Source organism: Epinephelus moara, chromosome 16 (genome assembly GCF_006386435.1).
Source record: "Epinephelus moara isolate mb chromosome 16, YSFRI_EMoa_1.0, whole genome shotgun sequence".
Classification (NCBI taxonomy): domain Eukaryota; kingdom Metazoa; phylum Chordata; class Actinopteri; order Perciformes; family Serranidae; genus Epinephelus; species Epinephelus moara.
In genome coordinates this window covers 35,942,875-35,963,591 of record NC_065521.1, presented here as the reverse complement: position 1 = coordinate 35,963,591, position 20,717 = coordinate 35,942,875, and the positions used below count along the sequence as shown (strand labels likewise).

Below are 20,717 nucleotides of genomic sequence, written 5' to 3'. Positions count from 1 at the left end.
TGTTCTGTCGTGGAACTGGTTAAAAGTCACAAACATGACCTCATCTAAATTGCAAACTACGTGTCACAAGTCAAGTTTGATTCTTCATTGTTCTGTCCAGATAAAGGACTGTAATGTGCTGGCATCCAAGCTGCTTTTCATTCTGGACGACCTGCTGTGGGTGCTGACTGACTCTCAGCTCAAAGCCATCATCCATTACGCCAAATCTCTCAGCGAGGCCATGGAGAAGTCTGCCCAGCAGAGGAAGAGCAGGGCTGCTGAATCCCTACAGGTGCTGCCTCCCTACATCCTTATACATGTTTTGGAGAAAATCAGTGTGAAGAACTCAACTCAACTCAAATTTATTTACGAAGCACATGTAAAAACAAGTCATGATGACCAAAGTGCTGTACAAAAGGAATAAAATGCCCAAAATGCATACGTGAGAGGCGACATCACTGTCAGATACACAGCTCACACATTCAGAGACACAACACACACAAGCATGCTTCAGGGAAAACCACATTAAGGGGACTCAGACGCTAATGAATAAAAGTAGGTTTTGAGCCTGGACCTAAACGAGTCAGTGGTGGGGGCAGATCTGATTGGGAGGGGGACACTGTTCCACAGTTTCCACGATCACCCCTGAAGAAGTATAATATTATATGTTGAAGTGTTTTAATCACAGACGTCATATGTTTAAAGGAAATTTTAAGGCATTGTCAACCTTTAAACTAATTTATCTGAGGTCATGTCTCACAAGAAGTGTTGTTTTGCATCGTTATTAATTGATCTGATATTTTAAAAAATTAAAGCACAAGATACCTTTTTGACAAAATACATTTTGTCCTTGTTCAGACTGTTAGCTCAAATCTGTTTTTTGGCATATTCAGCTTGTATCCAGATTGATTTTAGAAAGTCACCACAGCAAAAAATACTCTTGAAACATGATTTTTACAAATTAGATCCAAACCACATTTGGTGGTGGTTTGAAATGTGATTTCTACAAATGCGTCTCATTCCGGACACTCTGAACACTCAAATCAGAATTCAAAATGTCTTTGCGTCTCTCACAATGCAACATGTGACGATAACATCAAATCCGCAGTGACGGAAGTGCTGAGCAGAATCCATGCTGCTGCCAGCAGAGCACTATGGAGGACAACACCGACAGCAACATTCCACAGACAGACGCAGGAATTGATTGAAATAAATGGCCGCCACATAACAGCTTGATTTTTTTTTTTAGAGTGTAAAATGATGGACCTCCATTTCTCATGCTACTGCGTCACCAGTGTAGTTACGTAGTTTCTGATGCCTAGGTTGTTACCACAGCAACCCAAGGTCGGAGATATGTGGCCAGACAAATCTGATCTGATCACTTGCAAATAACAGTCTGTCTTAAAAATCTGATTTGAGAAACAAATCTAATTTGCCCGTCATCTGAAAAATGCACTTTGACCAGTTCACCTCGGAGACTTTAGCTGTTTCTGTCAGAGTCCAGGTTCAGTCTGATTAATTTTTCCTGACTTTAATGCATTCATTTTTGTCTTTGTTAAGCGTCCTTTTGAACTGTCCTTACATACATGCATGGTGTATGTCTTCAGCTCAAACTCAGCTATTAGTTACATTTATCATTTTAGCAATTTAACAAAGTATACAGCAGCCAGAACCCCCAAATACAAGAAAAATTATACAAAAAAATGTACAATCTGTTGTGATAATCACTCAAAATTATTATTTTAAAAACAGTTTAAGGTTTTAGATATGTTGTGTCACTATTTACACACAAAAATGTAGGAACTAAAACTATAATACAGACTATTTACATGTAAAGTTATTTTATTTCATCTTGGTTTTGTGCCTTTTTTGTTTAAAGTCTATGTATGATATTGTAAATCACTGAAAATATGAATTGAAATGTTTTACAAGAACAAATTTATAGTCTATAGATATAAATATGATACAGGCACTTACAGCGGTTTTTTCTCACATTGTCTCCACATGAATAGATAAATAAAGTTATGTTAATATAAATAAAACACTGAGTGTATTCACAGGTTAATAGACAGACTCTGTACATTCATTCAGTATCTTCTCATGACAACACAAAGACTCAAGAGCTTTTAACTCAACATCAATTGGGACAAGACTATTTCTGGATGTGTTTTTCTGTACATTAAAAATAAAGTTTGTTTCCCTGTGATATTTATGTAGCTTTTCTATTTGTGTGTGTGTTTCAGACTGCTCCTCCATCACCTGGCCTCCACAGCCTCTGGACTGAGCCCCCTCCCGCTCCTACCGGCACCCCCAGCAACATGAGTCAATACTTTGATCTCTATGATGTCAAAGAGTCTTCATACCACACCTTCATATCCCGCTTGGATTTACACGTATGCAACGACAGTTCTTCAATGGATGAAGGTGACGGTTAGAATTAATTCACCATGTGCCAGAAATAATCACATGTACCGTAGTCTTTATATCTTGGAACTCAAGTGTATTTCTGCTATTTTACAGCATAAAGCCACGACTGTTTGCTCAGAGTAATCCTTAAACTACAGTAATTTGCTGAGCATTTACAGGATAATTACTGTCAGGCTGGGTTGTAACAGATTTCATGTGATACCGCACAGATGACGCTCCACCACCGGGCTTACAAGGTGCCATGCAGCTGACATTCAGGAAGCTGGGTTTCGACTACTACCCTGTCCACAGACCTGGTGAGCGTGACGACCGGTCCTTTCTGTGACTCTAATTTTACCTCAGTTCAGCCAGAGGCTCTGTCTGGCCCCCACTTCCAGCACAGCATTCATTCAGGACTAGCTGCTAGGAGGATTACAACTCAAGCAGACTAATGGCGTGGGAGTGTGTGCCCACTGCCATTATTCTTTGTGGAATTCCTGGAGTGTACAATGCAGAGCAGCAGAGTTGCCTCCGGGGCCGATTATGGTCAATTAAACAAAGCTTGAAAATAACCTTTTATTTTGCTATTCTGTTTGATTAAGAATCACGGCCTTTGAAGTGAATATTTACACAAGGAAGATGCATACCGGTATATCAACACAGTACTTTACATACAGCGTATAAATATAACTGCACATTCAGCTCGGACGTACGGTTATATTAACATATATGTAAGGAATTTGACTCCAGACACACTCAGATGGCAGCAGAAATGCTCTCAGAAGAAATGTCTGGTGTGCTCAGTGGTGCATTAAGCATAATGTATGGACATACATGTGTGGACATGTGCACTTAGAGACAAATTCACACAGACCTCATACTTAAATAACACAGTCATTGTTAATTGTTTGTGGTCTTGTTATGGTCTCCTCTCAGATTTACTTATTTTACTGTATATGATGTGTTGTATTATTGTAATGAATTACTCCACACTCACTGTTTTAACTCTAAAAGCCTAACCAGAGACAGGGGTTGCAAATTAGCCACAGCTAGAAACCTGCATGCACTGCAACTACTTTGTATTTTACATATGAAGAATGTCTAATGCATTTGTCCTCGTCTGATAAACAAGTAAATAAGTAAAACAATGAACAGGACAAGTTTACAGTCAAAGCTTAACAAATTTAAGCAAACTTTAAAGGGACAGATCACCCTGAAATCAAAAGTCTTCCTCTCACCTGTAGTGCTGTTGATCAGTATTGATTGATTTAGTGTGAGTGTTGGAGATATCCGCCCTAGAGATGTCTGCCCTGTCTCAAATGTAGAGGCCCTAATACATCGACCTGACATGTGGCTGTTGGTCAATGTCGGGCCATTGATGAGAGTCTGTCGCCCTAGTTTTTGTGGTGTGTCACTCTGATTTAGACATTAAGCTCTTAAGCAGAAACAGTTTGTAATTGTTTGTGTTTATGTTCGCTGACACTCAGTAAATATCATTTGTTCTTTCAACATTGGTTCATGTTGTTGGCTACCTAGTGTCTTTAATCCATCCTGTTGCTCTTCCAGTTTCTTTATTTAAATGATGAATACAGACTACCACCGCCTGCAGGTTTTAGAGTTATATCCTCTCAAGCAGGCACAGAGCATATGTGCTAGTTATCTGTTGGCTGTAGTCTTTGCGGTGTGTTCAAGTGCAGCTTTTGTTTGTGAAACAGCCAAAATGAGGCAACTGTTGACCTTGATGCCACTAGGTCTTTGATGTCATTTTGGTGTGTCAGAACAAGATGGCAGTGTGAGATGTAACATTGATGGCGTCCTCCTCAGCTGAGCTGTAACATCAGCTAGCTCAGTGGTGCTAGGTGAGCTAGCAGATGCACAGTTCTTTCTCCAATACTCTGCAACTCACACCAAAAAAATGTAGATAGATAGATAGCACTGCAGGTAAGAGGAAAAATATGTATTTTTAATTTTGGGGTGAACTGTCTCTTTAACATACAGCTGTTACATATAGACTTGAGTTGAACAACAAATTGTATATCAGTTTTTCTTCAGACGAAATTAGGTTTAAGCCTAGAATGATTGCTGAGTCATAACTGCCTTGTTGCTGCTCTTACACAGCTGATGGGTGTCGACACTGGGAACGCCACAGCGGAGCCATGGAGGCTCAGGCCCAGTGGGCTTGGAAACTGCTGCAGGAGTACCAGAGGAGACCAGAGACTTCTGGGTTCCCTGGGCCACAGACTGAGGCAGCCCAGCCAACCAAGGACTCCTCTCCAAAGACAGCACAAGGTATGAGCGCAGAAATGATCTAGAGGTTTGTCTTGACATAGGAGATATGTTTCTTTTATGACAGCTGAAAAACAAAACAAAACAGCAGGAAAACAGCCAAACACTGTGTGATGAAATAAAACATGAATATTTGTCCGCCTTTATTGCACAACAAAATACCACACAGTAGCAACAAGGAAGCTGCGACACCAACACATGGCTCAGTTACCACAACATTTATGATAAGAGACACAAACCCTTATCTGTAAAAATATTTCTCAACCTGAGTGTCATGTCATCTAACCAGGAATCAGACTTGCTTTTCTGTGTGTGAGTCATTTCTGCTTGTCACACAGTGTTTTCTCTCCCATGCACGTACTTTAGACGGACAGTCCAGTCCCAAGTCGAGCCCCGCTGACACAGAGCAGCCGCCCCGCAGGAACTCTGTCCCAGCTCCTTCAAGGTCGTCTCTGAAGAGGCTGCGATCCAGCTGTGTGGTGGTCAGGATGGATGACGTGGACATTCACCAGGCAAGCTTTAATGATCAACTGATTTGATTTACCTGCTCGAGCAGAAGCTTTACTTCAATAAATGGACTTGTGTTCCTCAGTGGGAGCCGTCAGGCGGTACCTCTGACGGGGCTGCAAGTCGCTTTGCATTTAGAGAATTTTAGCAGTGACAAAGCAGTCACAGATGGTTTGGATGTTTAGAAAATGGGAGTTTATGATCAGAAAATCTTAAGTGGAACCAATAAACCTCCTTCCACATGACTGTTTATATACAGTGGATCATACAACGCAGACAATATCAACAACCCCTTTATCATGAAAAGAAATGACACATAAGCATCCCCAGCAACTTTTCTTAAACACACTTGGACACACATGATTATCTTTGACAATAAAAACATGTATATGTTGGCTCTACTCCAGAACCATAGCTCCATGGCTAGCTGGCTGACACGAGCGTCACGCGCTGCAGTGTGCTCCTCACTTGCAATTAGCTCAAACTGCAGAAAGGCGTGTTAGATTAGCTGCTTTGCAGGCATCTGCCTGACAGGCATTACAGAGGGAACAACAGTCTCTTTCAGACCGACTATCTGATATGTTTGATCAGATTTCCGATCTGTTATTTTGATGTGATAATGTGTAAATGCATCAAAATGCCCCTCTGGGAAGCTCTAACAGTGGAAGATTTATTATTTCTTTGCTAACAACTACAGCTTTGTAATAATTCCTGAAGTTTTATGCAAAATAATACCCTAAGTGTCAGAAAAATACCTATTCACTTCACTTGGCTGCTCTAGCTCTATTCAGCTGTGACTGAGAAACCCCCCCCCCCCCCCCCCCCCCCGCCACTTCAGATGACACTCTCAAGCTGGTTCTGAAATTTCACTTTGGACATTTCACACTTTCCACCATGAAAGAAAGCAACATTTCCAGGGACTTTTTCAAGTAAAGACACTTGTAGTTCCCCATTTGCTAGAACAAGAGACACCCAGGGGAAAATCTGTTCATGTCGGGTCTCCACCTTCAGTCTGTGACAGGAAGTCAGTGATGTTCACACTCAGGGGGTTTAGTTCTGTTATGCGTAAGTTACTGTGTTCTGAATGAGGCAGATAAATGCAAAATAAAATTCAGTATTTTGTGATATTTCCACCACTGTTCTAACCTCCGCACCTCAACATACAGGTGTCTACAAGAGGCCGTCAAAACAAGAAGACTCGATCTTTAATATCCTGCAACCGTAAAGCTCTGAATTTGCCAGACAACGTACCAGCAGTTCATCTTGAGTTCACTGAGTACTACTTTCCTGACAACCCCACTTTCACAGGTATCATGAAGAACATATTTTAGTTTTTGTCTCTCTGGAGTTTAGATTTTATTTGAGCGATGTATATCTGCTTTACTTGGTCACGTACTTAATGCCATAGTTACAAATTATGACTTGTAAATATCCTGTATCAGTATCCTTCTCCTTTTTTTCGTCCCTCAGTGCCCACCTCAAACCTGTATGGCCAGCTGAACGGCCTCCAGCTCTGTGTAGACCCACCCAGCGTGCTGTGGATCAATTTGTTCTCCAGGGGTCTGCTGCACACCCTGGACCAGGTCAAAGCTTTCTACCATTTGCAAGACAGCAGCAGGGCTGAAGAGCACGTAGACATCCGCGTGGATGCATCACAGCTTAAGGTAAATGCGTATCTGTTTCGTCTGATTGTAGTTTTTTGCATTTCTAACAAACGTCTGTAAACTGATAGTTGATGTGACTGTTTTTTATTCCTCTCTATAGTTAATAATCCCCTTGGATTCTTCCATATTGGATCATCCGGAGCGTCCACAGTCCCTCTCTGTTACTGTACCCCAGATGGTTCTCAGCAACACCCGCCTCTGCCCTCATGGCTCCAGAGCTGACCTCAAAAGCACCATTGACAAGTTCTCTAGCTGCCCTTTTTTCCAGCTCACACCTCCCTGCTGCCCCTACCCCAGAGACCAGAGTGCCTTCCACCCCATCCCATCAGCCTTCCTCCAGCACTCTAAAGAGAAAGTGCTCCAACCTCTGGACAAAAAGCAGCTACGATCGCAGGACGTCTGGTCTCTCAGTCTGTCCCGTGTGACCTTAGGTTTTGACGGAGCGCGGCGATTCCCCAAAGGCAGAACTCAACCTTTTGTTGAGCCCTTCGCCATGTCTGTGTGGATGTGTCAGCCCGCTGCCTTTAAAAACGGATCATCGTCTTCCCCCTCCAGTCCCAGCACAGCCCAGCAGCCTTCCTCAGAGCAGGAAGAGGCTCCACATGCCTCTTTCCACGTCTTGGCCAACACCATCACTCCAGTGAAGATGTGGCTCAACCACTACCAGTATGTTGCCCTGCTGAGGATGAAGGACGCCATGGCTCGATTAGGGGCAGAGTTGGGTCGGGATCTACGAGACGTTAAACAGGCTCACGGCCAGAGGACAAAACCTACTACAGCTTGTGTTGCCCTCCTGGTGGACTCTACAGAATTGGGTCTTTTGTTGCCGCCGGTGTCAACAGAGCCCGATGAAGAAGTCCCCCACACTCCAGAGACTGATAGCCCCAGCATGACTGACTCTGACATCTCCCCCACTCATCACTCTGCAGTGCTGGAGGACAGCGGGTTAGAAAATGGCATCTCCTCCATCAACACCGCCACTGCGTTTGATCAGGATGAACAGGACGAGGTGGTGGAGGAGGCATGTGAGGCTGTGGAGGAGGGCTTGGACGGGGATGGTTTGACAACACAGGAGGACACCCCTGTCCTCTCACCTCCACTCTCACCTGGACACTCCCCTGTCCTCTCCCGTGAACCGTCCAACTTCAGCCTGGAGGGAGAGCTGTCAAGCGCCATCAACGTCACCAAGGATGTGACCAAAGATGCCATTAGTGCCTCGCTGGACTTGACCAAAGGGGCGTTTTCAATAACAAAGGACGCCTTTAGCATGCTGAGTCGTGGCTCAGGGATGAGCAAATTGTTCAGTCCGCAGGCAAAGTAAGTGCTCTCCTGCTGTGCTGTTGGCACCATAATAGTGTTTGTGTGTCTGGAAGCCATACTGTGCGCCACATGCTATTACAGGCTGTCCCGTCACAACTGTGTGTGTGTAAATGTGTGTGTGTTCATAGGGAACAGGTCCAGCGTACAGAAGAGTCCTCCCCCTCCCTGGCTGCCAGCCTGCGCCACCAATCCATGAAGCAGTCGCCTTCCCAGCATTCCTTTGATAGTGCTATCTTGGATGGCAGCCTGCCTGACGAGAATCTCTCTGTGGATAGTGATGTCAGCGACAATTTTGTTGTTCTCATGGACTCAGGTGCTTAAAATACCGCCAGGTTTCCAAAGCAATTTTTCTGAATGACACAGGTGACACCTACTATAACTTTGTATCATGTTTGCAGAGTCAGGTGTGGAGTCCATGCGTCCCAACAACACTCCTGTGGGCAGTCGAGGCAGCCCAGCCCCAGGGACAGAGGGAGGGTCATCAGCTGATCTCAGCAGCTCTCTGTCCCAAAGTATTGAGGACGTGTCTCAGGATATGGTGCGTTACTAAGCTCAAATAAAAGATTTCATGGATAGACTGAATATGTCGGTGGAGTTTCATCGTCTTCTTGAACAGCCACTTCTCAAAGAAACATTAAAATCTTTTCATCAGAAATTACAACAATTCAAACATTCATTTCACATCTAAATCTACAGTGGATTAAATGTGACCTTACTGTGATGTGCTGTTGTTACAGTCCTCAGTTTTGTTGCTGGTCCTGAGTGGAACAGCCTGTACTATGGAAGCAAAGGGAGAAGACCAAGTTGTTGCTGTAGAAACTCAGAGCGTGACCCCTGTGCAGTTGGGAACTGTCAGAGTATCAGACCTGATGGCCGGCCTCGTACAAGGTAACCTGGATTATTATTGCCATGGTGTTTGTTTCCTGTCAACAAACTCTTGAAATATAATTTCTCAGATCACATTTCTCTGTTTACTGGTTACATGCAACGACAGTCCCGGCTGAAGGCATTATGTTTTCAGGTTGTCTGTCTGAACCTGCATTTGTCCCATTCTTGTGAACACATAATCTCAAGAACGCCTCGAGGGAATTTCCTTAAATTTGGCACAAACCACTTGTGACTTGTGAAAACCCCACCTCTCAAAACATGATTTGACCACAACTCAAGAATTCCTGTGCTAATTATGACTAAATTTCGCACAAATGTCTAACAAGGTAAAATGATAAAGTGATGACATTTTCTATTCAAATGGTCAAAGGTTAGCTTCACTGTGACTGTGGCATACAACTTTGCATATATTCTTATCCCCATTTGGAGAAACTAAAGCGTGGCAGAGCATTGTTCCTGTGGGCTACATCAACACTAAACCCCAGAGAATCAGAATGTAGTTGGCACATTGTCTCAGCTGGAAAAGGAACCTAACCAAGTCACAGTAGGGAAAGCATACCGGAACTTGTTGTATAAAGTGCCCAACTGGCTTACAAATGCAGCTTCACCTTTGTTCCCTGCAGCCCCAGGCGAACAAAACCAGAAGCAGGACAGGCCGTGCAGCAGGGGCTCTCCAGCAGTGTGCATGCGAGCAGAAATGGGTCCGTGTGCAGCCCGACACTCTGCTCTGGCTGAGTCTCTGGGATTCCTGGAAATTAGAGTGCAGGACTGCAAGGCCGAGCTGTTTGCCTCCACTGTGGCCAACATTGGGCCTTTTCTGGAAGATGAGTTCAGTGTGGATGGTCAGCCGATGAGGTTACGCATGAGAAACATCACCATCACTCTGAAGGTGGGCTGATGATAAAGTCTGGATTTGAGTGTGATTTTGAATTTGCTGATTATTAGATGTAAGTAGAAAATGCATTTTACATTATTGCAGATATGATTATATAAATGTTTTGTACCCTTTTAATGCAGTTGCCATACTGAGTGCATTATCCCGATGAAATAAAATGTAACTGAAGCTTTGAACACACTGTAATCTTTTAGAGTAAAAGGACTAATGGAGAGCCAGTGTTGACGCGTGGTAAATTGTCAGGATCCCTTTTGTGTCTTTTAGGATGATGGCCCTAAAATCTACCCTACAGCCCCTCAACCTGTCCCAGCCTCGTTCATTGTAGACGCACTGCTCCTCGAGCGCAGTGAGGATGGCCTCATGAGGCTCAAAGGTGAGCAAGAAGATAACTTGTGCTGTGAATACACCCACATATCCACAGGACCATGAACCGTAAAACCACAAGTCCTCCAGCTGCTGTAGTGTGTTTACAGAAAGATGAACAGAAAGTGATCCTCACCATTTCCTGTCTGATTGCAGCTGAAGGTACCGACCCTGAAGCCTCAGCAGGTGTTCCTGTGGCCGACCCGGACAACTCAAACAGTTCCTGTTCTGATCAACAGCAGAGCGAGGTAGGTTAGACCGAGCAGTACCATACACTGTACATGCTTCAGCTTAATGTGTCTGCAGCCACTGGTGGAAGCCAGGATTTTAGAAATACTGAGGTCCTAACGACTATATGTGTACTATATGTTTTTTGGAGGAGATAGGTGTGTGTGTTTGTGTGTGAGGTGGTTGGTTAGTTATACAAGTGGCCATGATATACTATTTAAATATTTCCCAGCACATTTAACCCTTTGAAACCTGGAGCGACATCACTTTTCTTGTGCTGCTTTCAAACGTCTTTCACAAGTTTTCAAACCTTTGAACCCTGAGCTAATTGGTGTGATTTTATACAAAGACTTTGGGGGGAAAAGGCAGTGAGCAACTTGGTGAAAAATGTTCCACAAATTGCAATGTAACTAATTTTAAAAAGATTATTCAAAAAAGCTAGGGGGAAAAACGATATTAATAATTGTCGTTATTATTATTTAAATTATGTTACATAATTGTTATAATTTTTAAACTCATTTTCCAGGTCATTTCCTTGTTTTTTTGGTTTAAATTTTTGTGTATTTAAAAAAACAAATTCAAACCAATTTTCTTGCCTATAATTTTTTCTTTTTACTAATTTCTTGCTAATTTTTTTTTTTGAAAGAACCCAAGTCAATTTGATCATGTCACAAAGGGTTCATATTATGTTTCTCTGCCTCCACAGAGTGAGTAAGTTGTTATTTTTTTTCTGTAATTTTATATTTTTTTGACATATCACATGGTATGGAGTACAAACATTACATACAGTAACAGAACAATGGCACACAGCGTGGCTGAAGTACAACAAATGTTACTTGAATAAAGGAAGGACATTCTTCAAAAAACAAGCTAGTTTACAGATAACTTTTGGCTCATGTGATTGTAATAACAAAATTAATTTAAACATAGATGGACGGTTTGAATGATTATTTGGAAAAAACCTTTCTCTGTAAGTCATTCAGCTTACATTCTGACATTCAAACAAAACATGATACTCATCTCCCACATGATGATCATCACAGAGGTTGCAGATCCTCTGGTTTCTATCCAGCCCTTTATATCTTCAGGTGACTTCAGGAATTCTGGTGTTATTTACTCTGAAATTATAAACGGCCTGTCTGTATTTTTGGTTTTAACATACTACAGATGGCATTTGCAGTAATCAACTGTGGCTGAACAAAGACAACCAATAAGAGCTGAGGAGTCTCTAACGCAGTTGTCAATTATGTCAATCACTGTTCGTGAACTGCGGTCAAACTGTCAAACTAGGCAGCACTGATCAAATTTGAATCAAGACTATGTCTCCCCTCAGCAGGTGCTTTAGTTCACTGTTTGTAAGTACGTTTCACTTCCAACTCAGTTATTCTCTGCTCAGCTTCTCTGAGTTTGGTGAGGTGTCTTGTAAATCAGAGCACATTTCCTTCACATCCTTTCGTAGCTCTTTTGCTTCAGCCGTGGCGTTTTCAGATTCTGATCTTAATTCAATAATTTATATTTTAAGATAACATCTTTCATTTGCTTCAGCATCTCCTCGAGGCTTTGTTCAAGGCTTTTATCAGCTGCCATCATGCCTGGTGTTTTGCTTGTCCCACGAGCGTTGTCTTTTGTCTTTGTTTTCTTGGATAGCTCTTGCGTAATCGCTTCTGAGCGCAGATTCATTCTGTTTAATAACTCTTTTCGATTTTCGTGATTTTACTGCTTTCAGGGGGGTTTATTAGAGACGTTCTCACGCTACTCTGTCATGCATGCTGCTGCCCGGAAGCCCCTCAAATGTTTCAGAAACATATTTTAATGACTCCAATCAAAAAGTTTGCTTGCTTAAACGCTATGTAACTTAATCCTACATGGCAGCAGGGTCATAAACTTTATCATTTCATCATCTTTTTACAGCTGAACAGTACACTAAATATGTTTCTGAAAACATTTTAGGTGAGAAATAGGCAATACAGCAACAGAATCTTGATTCTTATTTTACAAGCGCTGCCTAGTTGGACTGTTTGACTGCAGTTCACGAGCAATGATTGACAGCTGTGTTAGAGACTCTGTGGCTCTGATTGGTTGTTTTTCCAAACCGGGGGAGTGGATTCTTGCAAATGCCATTAGGAGCACTAGGAGAGGCAGAGGAACATGATTTTTTTCACATAATATTTGACTCATATACTGCTGCCACACTTTTGGCAAATAAGACAAAAACTTGCTTTTATATTGTTGAAATTTATTGCCATGGTCATTTTATTTCTACACACACGCACAAAAAACTTGGTTATATACATGTAAAGTCACAGTATATACCTCACAGGATATAATATACTAGACTTGAGGCGTCAGTTTGAAAGTAAGCGTTAATGTCGTCACTGATCATTATCCTGTGGACTATTTTCACACTGTTTTTCTCCCCAAAAGTTATACATAGTAACAGGTTATAAAACATGACCTCAGTGGTCACTTTGGCCTTGTCTGTATCACAGTCACAGTTCAGGGAGCCAACAAACAAAAGGGCCGGTTTGTTTAGTTTTGTAGTGTGTGTGTGTGAATGTCAAGTGTGAAGTGTGAAATCAAGATACGACTTGCAAACAAATTTAGCGGCTATCAAAACGAATATCAACACTGTGCCAGCCATAACGCTGTGTGTATCTGTGTGTATCTGAGTGTAGCTGTGTATGATACTCTCACAGGGTCAGGTTAAGTTATTCAAACCTCTGCTGCGTTAGATTTACAGGTCCTGCTCATGTTTAAGTCTTCAGTAATCTGCTGTGTCTTAAATACAGCTGTTAAACTGGTGTTCTGTTACTGGTCACCTCTAAGATACACAACACAGAGATGTGTCCGTACACAAGATTGTCTAATGGTATTGTAATTACACCTGTTGCTGTCAGGCAGAATCTGATATCCGCACACTTGGCGTGCAGCACCTTGGCAAAGCGTTCTTGAGCTGGAGCTGGAACTAACCAATCCAATAATCCGTTACAGGGACAAACCCTGGAGTCCCAGCTCTCTGATGCCCAGGCTGCTCTCACCCAGGCCCTCAGCGACAGAGAACGCCTCCTTCTGGAAGTCAGGAAGTATGACCCCACGTTTACCCTGTGAGCCTCTCTGTCTTTCACCTCTGAACCTGCTGCATTGCTGCTCCGGCTGAGGATCAGTGATGGGATGTATCGGGCTGAATGTCAGGAACCAGCAAGACTCAGTAAAAGCATGTCCAGACATTGGACATGTTTGAAAAGAAGACAGATCCGAGCTGTGGCTCTGGATCACTTCCTACTAGCGATATCACACTGTTCATGAGATTATAAAAGAGCCCCTATAACAAGTACTAAAGGGGAACCTAGTGAACTAATTTATAGGTACATTAATGGTACTACTTTTTATCTGGCAGTCTAGATACTCCTCACTGCTCTACTTAACACAGATTATCCTATTTATCATCCAACAGTGTGGACAGTAAACTCATTGTGTGGTTTCAGTGTTTGTCACACAGCATGCAAGTTTACATTTCATCAAGCTTTAATTCTCTCCAGTAAATTCTTGTGTTTCGGAAATATTAAGTTAAGCACATGCCAAAACCTCCTCTTCACATGCACTGACACTGCCAGACAGCTGCTAGTCCCATCAGTCACTCCCTCTACGAAACACAACCTAAAGGGAAACGAGTGTATGTTTCAACCTGGACCCATTTTCTCCATGTCTGTGTGTCTAAGTGGCTAATGGAAACAGCAATGTTGACACTGGTCAAGTATTGACAGAGAGCGCTGCAGCCGGCAGTGCGAAACAAGCTGCAATCTAACAGGAATTTATGGATTGTTAATTTATGTCAGATTAACAGTTATGACAGGCTCAGATTATTATTCAAAGTGTCTGACAACATTATGGAAAGGATCCCTACAGAAACAGACCTTTTTGGTAAAGAGTAAGATCCTTTTCCTTAACCAGGCACAAGGGGTGGGCGATATGGTCCTAACATTATATCACGATATTTCAGGGAATTTTTGCGATAATGATATCCTTGACGATATGACAAATTAGCCAAAAAAAAGGTATTATTAATTTAAGAACATAGAATTGCAACAAAATAAGTGATTTAGTTTTACAGTTCGCCTTCAAATATTCAGTAAAAACTAAACAAAAACGATCTCTCATTTCTTTAGTTTGTGCACAACAACAGTAACTCAGAGTGAGATTCAGATTCTGTATACAATATTAATAGTTCAACAAAAGAAAATCTACCACAAATTACACATTCAAACAGCTCCCAAATACAAAAAATGTCCCCTGGGATCTATATATATATAAAGCAACAGGTCATTTCCTTCTTTTAGTAAAATCCTAAATGACTGAGTTGGGGTTTTTTTTCCACCTGGACCTTTATGCTCTGCCATTTCTCCTCTAATCATCACGCTGTAACTTGTGACAGGCTGTTATGATACCACAACTATTGCACATTCACATATATGTAGTTTTTTTGTTGAGCTGTGAGTGTCACGTAGGTTTACATTAGGAAGAGACGCTGTGCTGCTGCCAGAGGAGCCACTGAATGAGTTCCCTCTGAGCGGTAAGTTGCTAAAAGAGTCTGAGAAGTCCGGGGCTGTTCATAAAACATTCAGGACGCCACAGTTTATTCCACACTACTGAAGCTGCTCCTCTTTTTGGAACCACCATGGAGTCAGTAATAATTTCTCTTTCAGTTGCCATGGGTAACAGTATGATGTCAATATATCAACAAGTCAAAATGTTTCGAGTATCACAATATGAATTGTTCGTATCATATTAAAAATTACACCAGTATTATCATGAATGATATGATATGACACTCTCTCACCAGACAGAGCCCCAAAATACCTTTCACCAAACAGACCAGACTACATTTTAATAAACCATAATTTTATCATTGCAAAACACATTTCATTCAAAGTTAACAGACATAAAACGAAAAACTCCCAAAAGCCATCTTGGTTCATCTTTCTACTTTTTAACAACCACAGCGTCTGGCCTAGTTGAATTAAAGCCTTAATTCACCCAGTTAGATATGAAAATATGCCGGCTCTATACAGGCTAAAACTACAGTTTCTTTAAATGGAGTCTGGTGGGTTCAGTGATGGTGATTTCCGGGTTTTTTTCTGGTTAAAAGAAAAGGTCTTTCTCTGTAACAAAAAGGTCTGTCTCTGTAGGGATCCTTTCCATAATGCTGTCAGACACCTAAAATTACAATCTGAGCCTGTTAGTTGCAAAAACAAACACTTTTAGTGGATGTAAACAGACGGTGCACAAATGCCCCAAGTGTTTACATTGCAGCCTGTTTCGCCTCTGCAGGCTGCAGCCCTCTCACTCAATACTGGATTAGCCTCAAAAATTGTTACTCCCATTAGTCATTTAGTCACAAAAGCATGACAAAATAGAGGCTGGGTTGAAAAAATACTGAAGTTACCCTTTAATGTCAGGCATGCTTTTTAAACAGTGCTAATTCACATGTAGCACATTTAAAGGTAGACAGTCATAAAGCTAAATGGAGTTAGTAATGTAGATTACTTCTGTTAGGTGTGCGTTCCTTTTCAGTTTAAAGTATTATGACAATATTATCAGCTGTTACTTGTGTTGTGAAAGGTAGGGAAAACAATGCACTTTTTTTTTTTTGTAAGAAAAGCAAAACACTGCTTTCACCGAGAGACGGATGCATCTCTACTTCCACCTTGGTTGCTTTACCAGCGGGGTGGAATGGTTACACTCTTATCAAGTTCTCACTGTTCTCAAAAAGCGGGTCAAATCATTCCCCAGTGTTATTTTTCTTTGAGTTGTGAAAAGTCGATCGTTCTCCTTTTGTACTGTGAAACAATGTGCTCTGTGGTCGGATGTCCACTCACGACGACATGCCTTTCGACCTCTCCCTTTGGCTGTGGAGAGCAGGGTGCACAGTAGCTTCAGTATTGTAACAGGGTTAGTTTTCTCACTCTAACTCTCTGGTTTAAAGATTAAACCACCTACCACAGTTATAATACTTGATCTCAGTAAAACTTGTTTTGTAGCTTGCCAGGAAACAACTCAGACTGCTTGTGTTATTACCTCTGTGCACATTTGTCATGTGTAGTATAATGGTCACGAACATATATGTTTATATTTATTTAGATCTGTGAACATGTGTTTTTTTTAGACCACAGTGTACTGAAGCCATATCAATCAACACAAATTACATTTTAAAAAAATCTGTAGTACTGATCACGTATGCAGAGTGTACACAGTGTGTCATGTAAATGACCAGTTTCACTATGAGCACTGATATATTTCAGTGTGTGTATCCTGCTCTGCTGCAGATTTGATCTGAAGCCAGTTGCCTACATAACATTCATTTTATGAATGCTCTCATGAGAAAGACCTCTCTGCCGGCTACATCTTAGGTGCATAAGTTCTATTGTTAAACCACTGGTTTATCATTTTAGCCTGTGGAGGTATGTTATCTATCTTCATGGCTGCAAAGCTGTGACAGCCACCTTTCACTCATCATTGTCCTGTTGTGTGCTGCGGAGCCCCCTGGTGGCTGGACTGGCCAGAGCACTCCTCATTCATTTATTTTCTTTCTTACATTTGGTTGCCTTGCAAGCTATGAATGACTGATTTGCATTCTTAAAGAGGAATGTAAGATATTTAAGCAATAGACAGACAGCTTAGGTTGAACCAAAAACACGACAAAGAACGGTACACTACACATTTTGGATGTGGAATCTTTTTTTTGTCTTATAAGACGACTAACGTCAAAGAAAAATGTTTTACCCGTCCACCAGGTTATAATGTTTTCCCCTGAACTGCATGTGTACTCCACACATCCGTACTATCAGTGTAATAAAGCAGAGAAACTGCCCTTTAACCTCAGTATAACTTATAATCGTGATCTTCTCAGCTTTTGATGTTTTTGTTTTTGCATGGCCTTAGTAGACAAAGACACAGTGGTACGAAACTGAACGTCCCATGCTGGATGCAACATGTAGCTGTTAAGTTTGTCCAGTTTCCCTCTCCTCTGTCAGGCCTCAATGTTGAGTAGCATCTCTATTCTGCTGACAAACTGGTGCTCTGAGTTCCATCTGCTCATAACCATGCAAACAGGAGATGGACGGAGAGTGAAGCGAGACTCACTGCGACTCAGATGTCTCTTTTCATAAGACTGACCTGGCAAAGTGTTGCCACTGAACGCAGATGCATGTACTGAAGTTGTGTTGCGTAGTTTATGCCTTGTGGATTACTTGCACTCGTGTGATAAATTCACTGGAAATTGCACTTGTTTCGATGTGAATCACTTCAAAGGATCGCAGAGGAGTCCTTGTGAAATCTTCCTGAGTGATGCAAATGTTGGAGACCCTGTGGACAGTATTTTTGTCAGTTGTGTAGAGTTACATTGACTTTTGTATTGTCTTTATCACTTCATTGAGACTAATATATTTGGTTCTGTGAACCAAAGCTAGTATGTGGAAAATATTTTAAAAGTGAAACAATAAATGATTAATTGCTGAACACATTTCAGTTGTGACTGAGTTTAATAGAAATGCATGTTTGCTTGTAACAAAAATCATCTACTGAAATCACATTTTTGTTGTCGTAACATACACAAACTTTTAAGTGCAAGTCTCACTCATTATTTAAGTGGTGTCATCAAGAGTTTGTTCAACTCAAAAAAAGTCTACATATTTAGTCTACAAATAAAACTTAAAACATCTTTATTTTAGTATTGTTAGACAAACTAAATTAATTCTGAGATGAGCTGAATGATGAAGAGTCAAGTTTTGCCGTCAGCTTCTCACACCAGAGGTTTTATCATTTGAAAAAGGATCCAAACATTTTCAAGTATCAAAATAATATCCAGTGTGAGCTTGTGTGGCTGTAAATGGAAACAAAAAGGTGACCATTTTGTAATTAAACCCACTGGAACTTAAAGGCATCATACTGTTTTCCCACCAAAAAGTCTCTCTAAAAATAACGGCTTCTTAAAAATAATTGAGGCACAAGAACTAAACATTTGTATAAAACATACTGTATTTACAACCATAATACATCAATATAATTTCACACCATTTGAACTGTGTGCTGCATCAAACATTTACCTGACAGTTGTGTTCATGTAAGACACCCTCTTAATCTTGTCTGTCTTCAGTATTGCAGTCCCTGATTTGACTCTGGTTAGTCAGTAGAGAATAATCAGCGTTAAGTTGGCTACAGAGGCTTCACGACAAGCCATGGCAGCATTCTGTATCGCAGACATGTTCCCTCCTTTAATCTAAAGCACGGGTGCCTCAGTGAAAGAGAATATTCTTGTACTTTGTGTTGGGAATCTGATCTCTGCTCTTCAGCCTCCTCACTGCTTCCCTCATATGCTTGGGCTGCAGCGGTGGTGTATCTCCCCACTTCTCACAAACGTCCAGTGCTGTAAAGACAAAAGACAAACTATTTAAACTGCACCAAGAAGTACAAATAAAAAGTACCGTATTTGGTCTGAATGTTTTCTTGTTTGTAAGTCTGCCACTCACCTTCCTCAACAATCTCCCCAGCAAAAACCTTGGCTATACCAGACATAGCAATCACCACGTTCTGGGACACTGATGACCCCGTTATGGACTGGATCAGCTGGAAGATGAAGAGAGAAAAAAAAGACATCAAGCCAGACAAAGTATTTTCAGAGATTTACAAACACTGTCAGTGTTTAGAAACACTTACCCTCTTAATAGCAGCCTTAGGGAAGGCAGAACGTCGGTACATCTCATAGCGGTTCAGCTGCTCTTCAGAAAAGGAAGACACCAAAACTCTAAGATGAAGAACACGGGATAATGGTGAAGTATACCGGGATGAAACTTTAAGTGTTTTTTAATTTGAATGGTTTGTTAGAAATGCCAGTCTTACTGCATCTTTTGTATTTCATCCTCGTCCACCTTTTGCCGCTTCTCCTTTTTCTTCTCCGGTTCCACCTTCAGTCTTTTGGAAGCAGGTTGGCCAGAGGTTCCCTCTTCCTCATCGTCCCCAGCTGCTATCCCCTTCACAGCGGAAGACAAAACTGTTTAGAGCCACTAAAAACAATATGATGCTGCCAATCAGAATCAGAAATACTTTTTTGATCCAGAGGAGACTCTGTGATTCCTTACAGTCGTTCCGATGTAAAGAATAGAGACTTACAATAAGAGTATGAAATAGGAGTATGTAAATATAAAGTAATAACATAAAATAGAAATAAAAATGTGCATTATCCTTCAATGTTTAACACTAGTACTTAATATATTAAGAATAAAAATACGTTCAGTATCTGTAAGTGTGTAGAAATATACAAATATATGGACTGTGCTACATCACACTGTTTAAACTAGTATGTTACATTCAGAAATATGATATATGTATTATGCTGTAAGACAGTGTTCACTTTTAGATGTTTGTCTTTTTTGTTGGACAGAAAATAAAACTTTAGTTGATGTCTAATTTGGTCCAGAACTCACAGGTTTCACCTCCTGTTTGGGCTGATCTTGTGAAGACGACTCTTTGTTGTCATCTGCAGGTTTAGCTGTGGCAGGTAACGTTGCATCTTCAGTGTCCTCTGATTTAGGATTCTCCTCGTTAGCAGAGGCTGTTCTCTCAGGTGTAGCCTCAGGTTTGATGCGTGCAGGGTCGGCCATATTCACTCAGTCACCCCAACACCGGCTGACAGCTTCAGATTCTGCGATATAAACAAGGTACTTGATCAGTTAGCAGTTTGGCTAACGCTGGTTAGCTTTCAGTTAGCTCAGCCGGCTAAAGCCTGGCGCGAGCGTTAGCGCTAACGTTACATGACAAACGTTTTTTTTTTTTTTAGCTTTTATGCCATTTTAGTTAAGAAGTCTAAACAAAGACTATATATGTTTGTGTTAATGACCACTTTCAGATAAAAAAAAAAGACATGGAAACAACATGCACCTACCTTCTCTGCAGCTAGGCGTCAACAAAACAGCAGGAATGGCCAAGCTAACGGCGGAGGTAAGCTAACGTTAGCTTAGTAACTGACGCTAGTTAGCAGGGTAGCTAACAGATAACGCTGAGATTTCTGCATTTACTATTAACTAAATTTAAGCAACTTCTTAGAAAGAGTAATGATAGCATCAGAATGCTAGTTGTTTTAGGCTTTTTGATGGCATATGACCCCGGGTTTCCGTTTCCGGTTTTGA

General features: G+C 41.4%; 3 protein-coding genes across 4 annotated transcripts in view; 1 reads left to right on the top strand and 2 right to left on the bottom strand.

The window, feature by feature from the left end:
* Nucleotides 1–18,055, top strand: part of bltp3a (bridge-like lipid transfer protein family member 3A) — a 27,426-nt gene extending 9,371 nt beyond the window's left edge. The window contains exons 7-21 of the mRNA XM_050064293.1: nucleotides 101–271; nucleotides 2,223–2,403; nucleotides 2,616–2,702; nucleotides 4,504–4,674; nucleotides 5,038–5,183; nucleotides 6,345–6,486; nucleotides 6,649–6,842; nucleotides 6,943–8,159; nucleotides 8,291–8,475; nucleotides 8,561–8,700; nucleotides 8,900–9,050; nucleotides 9,674–9,939; nucleotides 10,210–10,318; nucleotides 10,465–10,556; nucleotides 13,528–18,055. Of these exons, the coding sequence (XP_049920250.1) occupies nucleotides 101–271; nucleotides 2,223–2,403; nucleotides 2,616–2,702; nucleotides 4,504–4,674; nucleotides 5,038–5,183; nucleotides 6,345–6,486; nucleotides 6,649–6,842; nucleotides 6,943–8,159; nucleotides 8,291–8,475; nucleotides 8,561–8,700; nucleotides 8,900–9,050; nucleotides 9,674–9,939; nucleotides 10,210–10,318; nucleotides 10,465–10,556; nucleotides 13,528–13,644 (3,369 nt within the window). The 3' untranslated portion in view covers nucleotides 13,645–18,055. The remainder of the gene's footprint in view (nucleotides 1–100; nucleotides 272–2,222; nucleotides 2,404–2,615; nucleotides 2,703–4,503; nucleotides 4,675–5,037; nucleotides 5,184–6,344; nucleotides 6,487–6,648; nucleotides 6,843–6,942; nucleotides 8,160–8,290; nucleotides 8,476–8,560; nucleotides 8,701–8,899; nucleotides 9,051–9,673; nucleotides 9,940–10,209; nucleotides 10,319–10,464; nucleotides 10,557–13,527) is intronic.
* camta1a (calmodulin binding transcription activator 1a) overlaps nucleotides 1–20,717 on the bottom strand; it is a 929,980-nt gene that overhangs the window by 726,084 nt on the left and 183,179 nt on the right. The gene's annotated exons all lie outside the window — the stretch shown is intronic.
* On the bottom strand, nucleotides 18,056–20,717 carry taf11 (TAF11 RNA polymerase II, TATA box binding protein (TBP)-associated factor). Of its 2 annotated transcripts, none has more exons than XM_050064319.1 (6): nucleotides 20,474–20,717; nucleotides 20,016–20,233; nucleotides 19,432–19,562; nucleotides 19,249–19,336; nucleotides 19,062–19,158; nucleotides 18,056–18,958 (listed from the first exon to the last, which is right to left on the bottom strand). In XM_050064319.1, the coding sequence occupies exons 2-6, from the start codon at nucleotides 20,190–20,192 to the stop codon at nucleotides 18,828–18,830; spliced, it is 624 nt and encodes a 207-aa protein (XP_049920276.1). In that variant the 5' UTR covers nucleotides 20,193–20,233; nucleotides 20,474–20,717; the 3' UTR covers nucleotides 18,056–18,827. The 2 variants fall into 2 exon arrangements, with proteins under 2 accessions (XP_049920276.1, XP_049920278.1); XM_050064321.1 differs by having other exon boundaries at nucleotides 20,025–20,233.